Source organism: Manis javanica, chromosome 1, assembly GCF_040802235.1.
Source record: "Manis javanica isolate MJ-LG chromosome 1, MJ_LKY, whole genome shotgun sequence".
NCBI lineage: Eukaryota > Metazoa > Chordata > Mammalia > Pholidota > Manidae > Manis > Manis javanica.
In genome coordinates, this window is record NC_133156.1 from 90,833,528 (window position 1) to 90,848,662 (window position 15,135).

Genomic DNA, 15,135 nt, shown 5'->3' on the forward strand with positions numbered 1-15,135 from the left:
TCTTACTATAAATGGATTTCAGTATGTTTCAACACCTTTGAAACCCATTTATCTATTTTTACACTTAAATAGGTGAAACATCTTTCTCAGAATATCTTGTTTAGCTTGTTTAATCAAGTTTTCCACTTCTGGGCAAGGTTAAAATAAAATTCATTCCATCATTCATTTAAATGTTAATTAAGAATGATTATTTTAAGACTGTTCAAAGTTATCTAAGGCACAAAGTCCGAGTCCTCACTTAACTTATTTAATTATCTGGCCTATTATCTCTAAGAGAGCACAAATCTTGTATTCTGTCCAAATTATCACAAATGTAAAATTAGCTAGAGTCAAATTTAAAGAATGCTTATGAACTATACAAATGGTTGTTGAAATTATAGTGCTTTGTATCAAAATGATACTAAAAAGTGAGTCTGACTTTTCTGTAAAAGTCATACATTGTTGAGTTCCCTGCCAAAAGCTCAGTCTTATCATTTAAGTCTTTGAACATATTATCCATAGTTATTTTACAGTCCATTTAAAATTCTTGTCTTTATCCTCACTGTTTAGCTTTGACATCTGTTTTTACTTTTTCTTAATTTACATTCACATCATTGTCTTTTGTATGCTTAGTTTTAAAAATTAGAAATACATGATGTACATGTGCCAGAAGCAAATGGCTTCATGAATTTTCACAAACTGAATACACCCATGTAACGAGTGCATAGATTAGAAACAGAAATTGTAAGTTTACTTCATAAGCCCTCCTCTTGACAACTTCCACTTAATATCCTGTTTTCATTCCCAAATGGAAACAATATCCTGACCCTTAATGATACTGCCTTTTCTTCTTTCCCTTCTTTCCTTCCTTTATAAAGGAAGTTACATTAGTTTGAAGCTTGAGATGATAGATTTGGATTTGCCTGTTGAATATAACTAGGTAAGGGTGTCAATAATCTTGAGTTCACTTGATCACCTCAGTTATGGATTGAGGTGATTAAAAGCTGGGCTTTAATTTTATAATGTTTGTTCCCTGGGCTATAGACTCTCAGGCTTATTTTTTTTACTTATGAGATATCATTGATACACAATGTTATGAAAGTTTCACATGAGCAACATTGCGGTTTCAGCATTCACCCATATTATCAAGTCCCCCCCCCCCCTCTCCATTGCAATTACTGTCCATCAGCATAGTGAGATGCTATGGAGTCATTACTTGTCTTCTCTGTGCTATACTGCCTTCCCTGTAACCTACCTATATTGTGAGTGCTAATTATAATGCCCCTTAATCCCCTTCTCCCTCCTTCCCCATCCCCTTCCCTTTGATAACTGCTAGTCCCTCCTTGGAATCTGTGAGACTATTGCTGTTTTGTTCCTTCAGTTTTGCTTTGTTGTTACACTCCACAAACGAGTGAAATCATTTGGTACTTGTCTTTCTCCACCTGGCTTATTTCACTGAGGGATAATAACCATCTAGCTCCATCCATGTTGTTGCAAATGGTAGGATTTGTTTTCTTTTTATGGTTGAATAATATTCCATTGTGTATGTATACTACATCTTCTTTATCCATTCATCTACTGATGGACACTTAGGTTGCTTCCATGTCTTGGCTATTGTAAATAGTGCAGCAGTAAGCACAGGTGCATATGTCTTTTGAATCAGGGATCTTGTTTTCTGCAGGTAAATTCCTAAAAGTGGAATTCCTGGGTCAAATGATATTTCTATTTTTAGTTTTTTGAGGAATCTCCATATTACTTTGGAGTTGAACTAATTTACATTCCCACCAGCAGTATAGGAGGGTTCCCCTTTCTCTGCATCCTCACCAGCATTTGTTGTTTCTTGTCTTTCGGATGTTGGCCATCCTAACTGGTATGAGGTGATATCTCACTGTGGTTTTAATTTGCTTTTTCCTGATAATTAGCGATGTGGAGCATCTTTTCATGTGCCTGTTGGTCATCTGAATATCTTCTTTGGAGAAGTGTCTGTTCAGATCCTCTGCCCATTTTTCAGTTGGGTTATTTGCTTTTTGGGTATTGAGGTGTGTGAGCTCTTTATATATTTTGGATGTTAACTTTAATGGGTGAGTCGTTTACAAATATATTCTCCCATACTGTAGGATGCCTACAGCAGAAGCTGATTGGTCCTTTGCTGTACAGAAGCTTTGTAGCTTGATGTAGTCCCATTTGTTCATTTTTGCTTTTGTTTCCTTTGCCCAAGGAGATCTGTTCAGGAAAAAAGTTGCTCATGTTTATATTCAAGAGACTTTTGCTTATGTTTTCTTCTATGAGTTTTGTTTCGTGACTTACATTCAGGTCTTTGATCCATTTGACTCTCAGGCTTTTAAACCATAGACTAGGAAAAGTATAATTTTGCTTGTTGATGGATCTTAACTTCTAATTTTTGTTTCTGTATTTTTGTGAATCTGCTGATAGCTCAACTCAACTTTTAGGCTTATCAGTCTCCTGTTTAAGTAATAGCACATGTTTTTTGGGGGAAAGCAATGGCAAATGTCAGTCAGATTTCTAGGTTTATATTTTTTCTGTGTCTTGCCTACATAATTCATCACTGTTCTTCTAGCTTCTCAGTGCCTTCAAAGAGATGTGTTTCATATTATTTTCCCTGGCTTTTCTAGTTCTTACTGGAACTACTTCCAAATTGCTTATGTAGCCATTACTGTAGGCAAACTCTATAATAGTGTATTACCTGTATTAAGAAAGTGATCTTTAAAGGCTTACTTAAAATAACATTTGTCACTGGGGTTTGCGACTTACTTTAAGCATCTGTGACTACCACTGATTAAAGTTGTTTCCGTGTAATGATTTCCCCAAGCAATACATTTGGTTCGAAATGAAGTGATTTTATAAGAGCCTGATGATATATTTGTAAATTCTCAGAGGCAGTTACTTTCCTGGGGGATAATTTTAGGAGGAAATTTTCCTTCATATTTGGCATCTAAGGATATTTGATTTGAGGTAAAGTAATCGGTTCTATTACATGGTTTCTAGAAAGAATTAAAAAATAAATAAAAACAGTGGTAATAGATGCTATTTGAGTGTTCAGTGTACAGTAGGCACTAAGTGCTTGTATAACCATGAAACTAATAAATGTTGATACTGCTTTTACTCCCTCTTACAGATAAGTTAAGACAAGGAGAAATCAAGTAATTTGCCATGGTCATTCAGCCAGCAGTGATACTGAACTGGTGTCACCTAGTATACCCATTTGGATTGTATGTATATAGATTCTATTATGTTTGGCTAATGTCTGTTCTCATGGATTGAAAACATAGCCAGCAGTAACACAGATTCAGATATAAAGTTATTGGAGATTGTTTCCCATCCTATGTGGAAGTCTCATCTCATTCATTTCATTAACCTCATAAATATATTATCCCTTCATTTATCAATTAATTTTTTTCCTTTTAGTTCAAATTTAGGCAATTGTGTAGTTGGTACCTACATACGTCTAGTAATTAGCAGAACCAGTTCTAAAAAGTTATACCATGATATTCTTAAAGCAGTAGGACCAAATTAAAATTTCATTAAAAGTATGAGAAAATTACTTTTGAGGGGAATATACTTTGAATTAAAAATTGATATCAAAAACTATTTTCAGTATTACATAATATGTCCTTCATATTTGTTATCCCATAATCCTGTTAAAACTTTATACTATTTCAAATAATCCCTCTCAAGAAATTATACTAATTTATTTAATATTAAATACCAAGAATTAATTTATGGTCTTTAAGTTATCATTAAGTATCACAGATGTGGATGTTTTTCCTAAAAGTTTCGTAAGGTCTTTGACATTTTGTGGAAAAGATACTAATGAAAGGCAAAACTACTTCGCAGTCTTTTTACTAAGTACCACCATAATCCTAAATACCTGTACAGTAAGCAATACAAATATGTCCTTTATTAAAATAATATAATTGAACTTTAGTAAAGTGTGTTAATTAATAACAAAGGAGAAGTTGAATGAATAAATGCTTATTGAGAGCAGCATTTTAAGTGCGTTTGAGGATTTATTTCCTAGTTATAGTGCTTTGTTAATACATCAGTTTTGTCATATGTCAATTTTAGGTAGAGTTTGAACATTTGCTTGATTAAAGTTGAATAAAGATTATAGGTGAGTGCTTATGCTTGGATAATATGATTATTTGCATATTATTAGTTTACTAATGCATTTAATAGAACCAGTGGCCTGGAGCTGCATAAAGAGCAGTCACTGAACTCTGGCCTTGATATATAAAAGTGTATCTCAATTACAGTCCTTTTTTTTTTGTAAGCACTGAGAGTTGTTCATTTTGAACTGTATATTCAAAGGAAGATGATAATGTCATCATTTCTAGTTTACTTTTGAAGAGGGGTATTACTTTTAAAACTTGCCTTTGTTATCAAATAATATGATGTTGATGTTTCTTCTTTTTGGAGAATTCAAGATTTTTTGTGGATTTAAAAAGCACTGAGATGACAATATTCTTCCAAGAAATCTAATGGTAATATTTTTGATGAAAAGTGTTGTCAGTGAGGAGTCCTCTGGACTGTGTCTGCCCCTGGCTGCCTGCCAGATGGCCTAGCCTAGTGCCCACCTGGGAGCTCCACAGACTGCCTTGTAGCCCAGGACTCACCCAGGAGCCCCCCAGACTGCACCTTCCAACCTCCAGCTTGGTACCTACATGAGAGTAACCCCAGACTATCACCCAGGAACCCTAGCAGCAGCACACCCTTAGCCCATGTTCACCCAGCCTCTGGCCGGCCAGCCAAAACCAAGCACATGGTCTACCCAGGACACTCCTACATGAGGCCATCCCTTAGAGACTGAGAGAATGCTGCTGTGTAAGGAAACTGTTGTCTTTGAACAACACATTAAACCAAATGGATTTAACAGATATATACGGAACATTACATCCCAAAACATCCTTTTCAAGTACACACCAAGTGTTTTCTAGGATAGATTACATGTTATACCACAAGCACATCTCAGCAAATTGAGGAATTCATATCAAGTATCTTTTCTAGCCACCATGGTATGAAACTGGATATCAGTTACCAAAAAAAAAAACACCACAAAGGCATGAAGATTAAACAGCATAGTAATATTTCAGATAAACAATCTAACCCTATACCTAAATGAACTAGAAAAAGAACTAAGTCCAAAACTAGTAGAAAGAAGGGAAATAAAGACCAGAGTAGGAATAAATAACATAGAGACCAAAAAAACTAAATTATAAATGATCAATGAAACTAAGAGATGGTTCTTTGTAAACATAAACAAAATTGAGAAACCATTAGCTAGACTCATCAAGAAAAAAAAGAGGACTCAAATAAATAAAATCAGAAATGAAAGCTAAGTTACAACCAACAGAAATACAAATGGTTATAAAAGATTACTATGGAAAATTACATACCAACAATTTGGACAACTTGTAAGAAATGGATAAATTCCTAGGAACATGCAGTCTCTCAAGACTGAACCAGAATGAAATAGAAAATCTGAACAGGCCAAGTGCTACTAACAAAATTAAATCAGTAATCAAAATACTCCCAACAAACAAGAGTCCAGGGCCAGATGGCTTCATAAGAGAAGTCTACTAAACATTTAAAGAAGAGTTAATACCTGTCCTTAAACTATTCCAAAAAATACAAGAGGAAGGACTGCTGCTTTCTAATTCATTCTATGAGGCCAGCATCATCCTAATACCAAAATAAAATATACTTCAAAGAAAACAGTTATAGACCAATATCCCTGATGAACATACATGCAAAATCCTCAACAAAATATTAGCCAACCAAATTCAGAAATACATTAAAAGGATCATTCACCATGACCAAGTGGGATTTATTTCAGGGATGTAAGGATGGTTCAGTCTCCATAAAGCAATCAGTGTGGCACAGCACATCTAACAAATGAAATAACAAACACACACATAACAAATGAAAGGATAAAAACCATATGATTAACTCAATAGATGCTAAAAAAATGTTTGACATAATTGAATATCCATTCATAATAAAAACTCTTAACAAAGTATGTATATTCTCAACATAATATAGACCATACATGACACACCCACAGCTAACATCTTACCAGTGGTGAAAAGCTGAAAGCTTTTCCTCTAGAATCGGGAATAAGACAAGGATTTCCACTCTCATTTATTTATTTATTTAACCTGCTTATGACTGTAACCTCTCATGTACGTCACCAGTATATGAGTGATCCTTTCCTCTATATCCTCATTATCATTTGGTGTTATCAGTATTTTTTGTAGAACAGAGCCATTCTGATCTGTGTGTAGTGGTATCTTGCTGTGGTTTTAATTGCATTTCCCAATTAGCTAATGAAGTTGATTGTATTTTCATGTGCTTTTTTGCCATTTGTGTAGCTCCTTTGGTGAATCATTTGTTGATTTTAGTTTGCTATGGCTGCCATATCAAAATACTACAGAATGGGTGGCTTGATCAACATTTATATTCCCACAGCTTCTCACAGTTCTTGCAGGAGGCTGAGAGTCCCTGAACAAGGAAGGTGTTGGCAGATTTCGTTTTTCCCAAGGCCTCTTTCCTTGGCTTGCAGATGGCTGCCTTCTCCGAATCCTTGGTATGCCTTTTCCCTGTGCCATCATTGGCCTCTGTCTTGTAAGGACAGTAAGCCTATTGGATTAGAGCTTAGAGCTGCACCCTCATCACTTAATTTAACCTTAATTACCTCTTTAAAGGTCCTGTTTTTACAAAAGTACAGTCTTGGTTGAGGATTCGGGTTTCAATGTGTGAATGGGGTAGGAGGGGTAGAATTCAGTCCGTAACAGTGTCTTCTGCCCCTTTTTGAATTGATTGTGAGAGTCTGGATCTTATCAAATCTTATAGTTTAGCCAGGTTTGTTTGGCCCTGCTGCACCAGGGAAAGGTAGGGTGCATGGCACCTCATTACTGCCAGGTTGTGGTAGAAGTCCAGGTTCCCTACTCAGACTCCATTAACACCTCACAGAGGTTATGCTCATTGTTACTGTGGGTGAATGTGGGGTTTTTGACTCCCCACTAATATTCCCTTGAGAGCTGTCTGGCTGGGAGGGGTAGAAGTGTCTCCTCTGTTCCATATGTGTCCTCCACATCACAGAGTGGTGTGTCTTTGTTACCACTGGATATCAGTTCTGCAAGTCCTTGGAGTGTCCAATAAGCATCCTCTTAACACTAGAATAGTGGGAAGGGAAAAGGTCCCTTGTTACTGATGGGTGGGCCTGGCTATCTGAGCTTCCCACTTGGCCTCCACTGACACTGCCGTGGTGCCTTGTTACCTCTTGGTGAGGATTAAAGTCTTGGTCCCATCTTGGTCTTTTCTGACACCATTCTAGTGGGATGGTTGGGGCATCTCTGGAAATCCAAACCCAGAAGTAGGTTCTCCATGTCAGCCTTTGCAGATGGGGATGTGGGTGGAGATGGGGCTATAATTTTTTCCTCTACTGGAGAATTAACTGCACTTGGAGCAGTTAATTTCTAAAAAAGTTTTGTCTTGCTGGTTTTTTCTTCTCTTAATCCTTTGTCTACAGAGAGCAGACTTTGGAAGCTTTGTTTTCTCTTTGCTTGTTGGTGTTTCTGGGTTACCAGCTTCTGTAGCACCCAGTCTTTTTCATATGAAATAGAATGTAAACCTAAGGAACTCATTCTTGTGTCATTTTTTGGGTCCTGGTATTCTATCCAATCTTTCTTTTCTCTGCCTTTCAATTTTTAGGTTTATTTTATATATATAATGTTTTGGATTTCTAGTTGTATTTACTAAGAGGAACAAGGAAAATTACATCTGCTTATTCTTCCCAGAAGGGGAAAGTTCTGTTTCAGTTACTTGGTAAGGGAACTTACTTCTAAACAGTAGTTGAATTTTATCCATGTGGATATTTCTGTCTTAGCCTGCTCTTTGTTTATTTTTAGGGCTAAATGCCTATAGGCTAATTTACTGACAAAGATAATGAAGAGTTCAAATGGAAAGTACAAAACAAAACAGAATCAGCTCTTGTGGATATACATAAATCTTAGACTGAGTCTTTCTCCATAACACAGGGACCACTTAATCAGTAGTTTCAAACTTGTCAAACTTTATCATCCCTTTTATGTGTATTATAATTCAAACAGTTCTCTTCTTTCTTCAGACCCTTTGGTCCAGTTACAGAGGGACTAATAATTTATGGAAATAGTTTTCAGAATTTAAGTAGTCTCATTATTACAGGCTTTGTTAGAATCTAATGGTCAAGTTTTCCCTTTGGGTAGCTAAAGGTATTTCTATGGGGATTTAGTATTTTCAAAGGTTTTTACTGTGTAATATAAAAGAATTATCATCTGTAGCACTAAAGGACAGTTACTGTATTGTAAAATACGAGAAAAGGCAAGACTTTCTTTCACGTAGGTAGTATAATATTTTCAAATTGCCTTAACAGTAGTATTCTCCAGTAAAACATCACCATTATTGTAGATGTTAAAAAAAAGATGTCTTTGTATAACATTTGGACTGATCAAGGTCTTAACTAATCTTGGATTGGATTTCTTTCCCATAGGATGTTGATCTAGAAGACAATGAAAAGAATTTCTATGAATCTGATGATGAACAGAAGGAAAAGTCTGGCAAAAAGAAGAAGCCATATACTATGGATCCAGACCATAGACTTTTAATTCGGAATACGAAGCCTTTGCTTCAGAGCAGGAATGCAGCGGTATGTTAAAACCCTTATAAAAAATAACCGAATTTTTTTAAACAGTGGTTAGAAGTACGTAAGTTCAGTAAACAAGTCTTATTTTTGAGTGTGCTAATGGAGCATTTATTGGTTTGTAGTACAAAAAATCAGGTTTTGATGAGATGATTTGGTTTGGTAGTTATATGCCTACTGGACTTCATTTACTTTTTTGAAGTGGCTTTGTTTATTGGCATTCCCTAAGATAGGAGCTCAAGATGTTTCTCAGTTGATGGAAGACTGTATTTCTCTGTTATGTTAATGTGGTTGAGAGTATTTAATTTGTTAACAGTCCATAATATGCGTATCATCCCAAATGCTGCTGTTTTAGAGTAATTGTTTTAATAGAGTTACTTTAATTATATATTAAATACAGTGATTTTTTAAATATTTTGGCTTTGCTGATATTCTTGTTCTGAAGTATTTGGCTCATTTGAAAAGACATGTTTGCAATTTTTTAAATCCCAATTTCAGAACAGCAGGAGCAATACTAAGAGTATGGGATTTGGAGTGTTGTGTCAAGCTTTATCATATACTGGCTCTCTTACCTTGGGCATTTCATTTTACATGTATTTTCTTTTCTCAAGTTGTGTTAGTTTCTAGGGACTGTCAGAACACATTACCACAAACTGAGTGGTTTAAAACAATAGAAATTTATTCTTTCATATTTCAGAGGCCAGAAGTCAAAAATCAAGGTGTCAACATTGTTGATTCTTTCTGGAGGCTCTGTGGGAGAAACTGCCTTTGCTACCTTCTGATGGGTGGCAACAATCCAGCATTCCTTGGGTTATAGATACATCAACCAGTATCTGCCTCCATCTTCACGTTGCCTTCTTCTCTGTGTCTCTGTGTCCTTTTCTGTCTCTTATAGGGACATTCATTGGACTTAGGGCCCATTCTAACCCTGTATGATATCATCTAAACATTATCTTAATAACATCTGCAAAGACTTGATTTCCAAATAAGGTCACATTCTGAGGATACACATGAATTATTGGGGGGACACTTCAGTCTGCTAAAAGGGTAACTACATATTCTTCTTACTTCACAGGAATCCTATAGGAATTATGGAAATAATATATAAGAATGTACTTTGAAACTATAGGGTGCTCAGTGTTCATAGTTTTTACTGTTTTCATGCCTTATCTTTTAGGTGGTTATGGCAGTTGCTCAGCTGTTTTGGCACATATCACCAAAATCTGAAGCTGGCATTATTTCCAAATCACTAGTGCGTTTACTTCGTAGCAATAGGTAGGACATGATTTTGTGAATTTTTTCTCTGCTGTATTCATTCAAAAATAATGTTTAAACAAATATAATCTGTCTTCAGACATCTAATACATGGCTCTTACTCTATTTTACCAATAAGATTTCATGCTTAAGGGGATCATCATAAAAGCCCGTATACAGTTTATCTCAAAGTTAATGATAAGTACTAGATGGTTTTAACACAAGTCCAAAGAGATTGAAAATATTTTTTGTCAAATAGTATGTGCTATCACCAGTAGTAGCCTAGTAAAGTGTTTTTGTACATGTGATAATGACAGTGTTTCGGAGTTCAAGTAAATCTGGAAACACTGAAAAACTATACATTTCACATTTCAGTATTATCAAATTGGCTTAGTATAATTATATGTGATTTTATATAAAGCAGTACATATGCTAAATATGTAGTTTATGGCAGAATTGCTGCTTTCTGTAAAGTTGCTGCATTTAATTACTGTAGTTTGCTCTATTTAAGGAGAGAACTATGTTCTTAATAGCTACTTTTTTTAAGGAGGTGCATACTCTTTTCATTTCCTATAGGTAAATAAATGATGATAGATAGATAGATAGATAGCAAGAATACCCTTCTCTTTAATTTTACCTTGCTGTAATTCAGCAGTTCAGGTCAACAATTCAGAAAACTTACATAGAGTTCCTGTGACATGTACTTTGAAATTTTAAGATCAGATTTTTGTTTGTTTTGTTTTCTGTGTTTAAGAATTTAAACATTTAGCTTACCCTGGGTATTTTGTAATTAGTAGTTTTTAAAAAAATATTTTATATTGAGGTATATATAATAAAATGTACAAATCTTAATGTATAGGCTGATGAATTTTGACATGTGTATATACTCATGTAACCATTGCCCCAGATCAAGATACCAAACATTCTCACTGATTTTTTTTTCCCCTTACACCTGTTTCACCCAATCCCCCACCCTTCTCCTCTATGGCAACCATCATTCTGTTCTCCCTCTGTTTAAGATTCTATTTCAGTTAATAATTAATTATTTTAAATTAAATTGTTTCTTTGAGTGCTTATTTCTACTAATAGAGCTGGGATGGGGAGGGGAATACATATTTATTTTTGTCCTTAACTCAAACTTAGTGCTATAACTTGAGGCCTATATTGGCTTCCGACATTCCTTAGTGAGATACCATTTCCTTTATGTTCCTGTTCTCTCCCCTGTCTTTATACATAGTCATTCTTTTCCCTTCTATCAGTTCAACAATTTTTCTTTCTTGAACTATAGGTAGTTCAAAAATTATCAGAAGGATCTGGAATGCAACTTTCACATGAAGCCTTATACCGGATTCAGTTCTACCTTCATTTCTTAGATGTTTGGGCATAAAGTAAAATGATTGTTTTTTTAACTTGTCTTTCACTCTGGGCAGAATTGAGTGACACAGTGAACCAACCAAGAGTTTATATTATTGCTATAGTCATATTTATTCCAGTAGCCCTAAGAATACCTTCCTTGCATGCATACAGAGCAGCTACAGTATTGGCTTTACATCTTAGGAATATGATATTATAAAACTGGTTTTAACTCTTCCTCATGATGAATCAAATCTAATTTATTAATAATATATATTAATAAAATATATTTACTTAAAATGTATTTTAAAAAGTGGGTATAAATATCCAAGATTTATGATGGGGGGAGTCTAGTAACCATAATGTTGCTCATGTAATTATAGATTAATAACACCAAAATTTAAAAATTTAAAAAAAACCCAAGATTTACTAAAAACTTTTCACTATTATGTTTAAAAGTTCCATTCAATATGAAACTTGCTGCTGATTATTTTTCTCTAATGTGTTGATTAAAGATAATTTCACTGGAAAATATACCTAATGAAAAATATTCTTTTAATTTCTAGAGAGGTGCAGTATATTGTCCTACAGAATATAGCAACAATGTCAATTCAAAGAAAGGTATGTACACTGAATACATAATTGAATCGAGAAATGAATGCATTAGTACCATAAGTATATTTATATATTTATTTTTATAATCTAGGGTATGTTTGAACCTTATCTGAAGAGTTTCTATGTTAGGTCAACTGATCCAACTATGATCAAGACACTGAAGGTATGCATGCTCTTATTTTTCAGATACTCTGATGCATGTTTACTTTGAAGATACTGCCATAGCTTCTCATATCTGCAAAATAGGGACCTGCTTTAAAAAGAAAATAGGTACATTTAGGGATTTTCTTTATACTTTCTGAACTATATTATTATTATATACTTGTTTCTGTGCTCATTCTAATAATACAAAGTAAGACATGCTACCTGTACCTCGAGTAACTCATGGTACTCTGAAGAAGACTGATATAAATAGATAATTTCATTATTATGTGTTTTAAGTGTTTCAGAGACTTGAATTGAGTGCTGTGTAAAACACAGAGGTGGGATTAATTCTGTGGGAAGACTTGTGGAAAAGATGATGTTTGAGTATATCTTAAAAGAATAACATTTTTGTGAATTTTTTTGTTATTTGATAGGTTGATTGGGAGGTTGTAGGGTTTGGGAGTAGGGGAAAGGCAGTTTGTACTAACATAAGGGATTACAAAAGAGTGTTGTGTTCAGGGAATAACTACAGTATAGATGTAGTTAGGGATTTAAATCTGTAGTGACTAAGACAATGTGAAGCTTAGCAAAATAAACAGAATAGACTAGAAAGCCTGGAAACAGATCCATGCATGTGAAAATGTACAATATAATACAGGTGACATTACAAACCTATGGGGAAAGAATGGACTATTCAATAAATATTGGAATAATTAGTTATTCATATGGAAACTGGGTTTAATAATAAAATATAAAATATACCCAAATTGAAGGATATTTTACACAGTAATTGGTTTGCAATCATTGTTAATATTGTGAAGGTCAGAAGAAAGATGAGAAACTGAAGGAAACTAAATAGACAACTGAGTGCAGCACATGATATTGTGCTGGATCCTTTCTTTATACATGATCGAGATAACTAGGAAAATGTAAATGAGGAGTGACAGTTGCATAGATGTGATATATCAGTGTTAACTTCCTGATTTTCTTGTTTGTATTGTAGTCTGTGGGATAATGTCTCTGTTTCTAGGAAACATATACACAGGTATTTGAAAATGATGTGGTATCAGATTGGTAACTCTGGTCTCAAATCAAAACTCTAGTCTCAAATCAGATCAGAAATAGTTTTGCTTTTTTTTTAAGTTTTCTGTATGTTTGAGGTTGTTTTTAAAAATTGTACAGAAAATTACAATGTACTAATCAAAGTAAAAAGTGAAGCCATAATCTGGGAGAAAATATCCCTAATACATATATCTGAAAAATGACTAGTATATAGAACATTAAAAGAAGTCCTATAATCTGTGCCTTTTAATTGGAGTGTTTGGATCATTTACTTTTAATGTAATTGTTTATAGCTACATCTTGTGTTTTTATGAGTAAAAATTGAAATTTTTTTAGTGAGCCTATTAGAGATGGACTTCTAATTACATATTTCTTAAAACCATAAAGACAAATTGAGAATTAAAATGTTTTAAGTATTTAGGATGGCAGGATGAATGAACAGATCAAGAGGATTTATTGGTATCCGAAAACAGCTATTACATGAAGAGTAACTTATTTTCTAACTTTATTAACAAAAGAATAAAATCTATATTAAACTGTTTAGGATAATTAGACATAAGTTGTAAAGTTGAGAATTAGTATTTTTTAAGCAGTACGTAATTATCTATTCTCTACTTATAGATGTAAGGAGACAAAGTTCACCTGAAGGGAATAATGTCTTAACAACATTTGTAACAATATGACTTTTTAAAAAACAGAAACCTTTATTAAATTCATCCTTTATTTTTTTGTGTTTTAAAATGTTTACTTTCTCTTTTTTCTACCATAGCTTGAAATTTTGACAAACTTGGCAAATGAAGCGAACATCTCAATTCTTCTTCGAGAATTTCAGGTTTGTATACAATGCTAATTATAAAATAACTTATAAAACATTTGTTCAGTGTAACATTAAATGTACATCTTTCTCCACTTAGAAATACATAAAATAACAGTGATTTGGGACTAGATTGACAATTAAGAAATTTATAAATTTTCAAAGATAAACAGTAATTACAAATTTAAAATTTAAGGTAAATAGAATAGTAGTCCCTATCATGTTTTCATAGAATTTGAAAACCTTTGATTTGTGACTCTGTCTTTATTTAAAATTAAATTACTGGTAAGGATTCTCTCTTTATGCTGTCATCATCAATAGTCCATTCTGTACTCTGCACTCTTGAAAATGTCTTCATTTTGTTGTCTTTATTTGATTGACCTATCACTGTTTTAGACATTGTCCTCTTAACTTTATGTATAGCTAAAAAAAATGGTTTAAATTGCCCCTGTCATTATTTTTTATTGTTTTTGTTTTATGTATTTTTTAACCATCTATGGTGATAGACGAGATGCCTCCCAGCAGCACACCCCTCAAAAATATTTTTCAAAAATTACCTCATTCATATTATGGCCTTTGTGATAGAAGGTCAGCTCTGAACACTTAGAGGTGGAGTATAATAATAGAAAACCAATTATCAATATTATGAGTTTTATATTTCATCAACAGTTTTCTCAGCAAAAGCATACCATATGCTACCTACTAATCATAGAGTTTTTGTCAATTCCTAATTTTTATGGATTTTAATTAATTTTTTTGCTGTAATCCTTCTGCATACCCACATTAAATTTCTTTTTGGTTGCATGGACATCGTGGATTTTTAACAGGAGTAATAGAATAATATATATAGCATGTCCATGACTGGTAATTTCATAACTGGATTACTGTACTTTCATGCTGTTTATTTTTCTAGAAAAATTCCTTGCAAATTAGCATGTTTTAGATACCCACTCATATTTATATGCCAGAAAATACAGTATCTTAATTCCTTATCTAGTAATCAATAGCTATAGAACATGGCTTGAATTTGATTTTTACTTCATTTTTTTGTTTTCTTGTCTGTTTATTTTTAACTTTTTAGTAAGAGAATTTTTTAAAAGACTCATATTTTTTTTAAATTGAAGGAATTAGGTAATCAACTGGGAAAAGAGTTTTAAATACAATTGATCTTTCCTACATGGTACTAAGAGTTTAACTTGCTTAATTTATTTCTTTA

The 15,135-nt window shown here is 33.6% G+C and overlaps 1 protein-coding gene across 5 annotated transcripts in view; it reads left to right on the plus strand.

Moving 5' to 3' along the window:
* The window catches only part of AP3B1 (adaptor related protein complex 3 subunit beta 1), a 273,969-nt gene that overhangs the window by 117,611 nt on the left and 141,223 nt on the right, over window positions 1-15,135 (plus strand). For all 5 annotated transcript variants that reach the window (XM_073234795.1, XM_073234799.1, XM_073234824.1 and 2 more), the window contains 5 exons: window positions 8,528-8,683; window positions 9,855-9,952; window positions 11,851-11,905; window positions 11,991-12,062; window positions 13,875-13,937. In XM_073234795.1, the coding sequence (XP_073090896.1) occupies window positions 8,528-8,683; window positions 9,855-9,952; window positions 11,851-11,905; window positions 11,991-12,062; window positions 13,875-13,937 (444 nt within the window). The remainder of the gene's footprint in view (window positions 1-8,527; window positions 8,684-9,854; window positions 9,953-11,850; window positions 11,906-11,990; window positions 12,063-13,874; window positions 13,938-15,135) is intronic.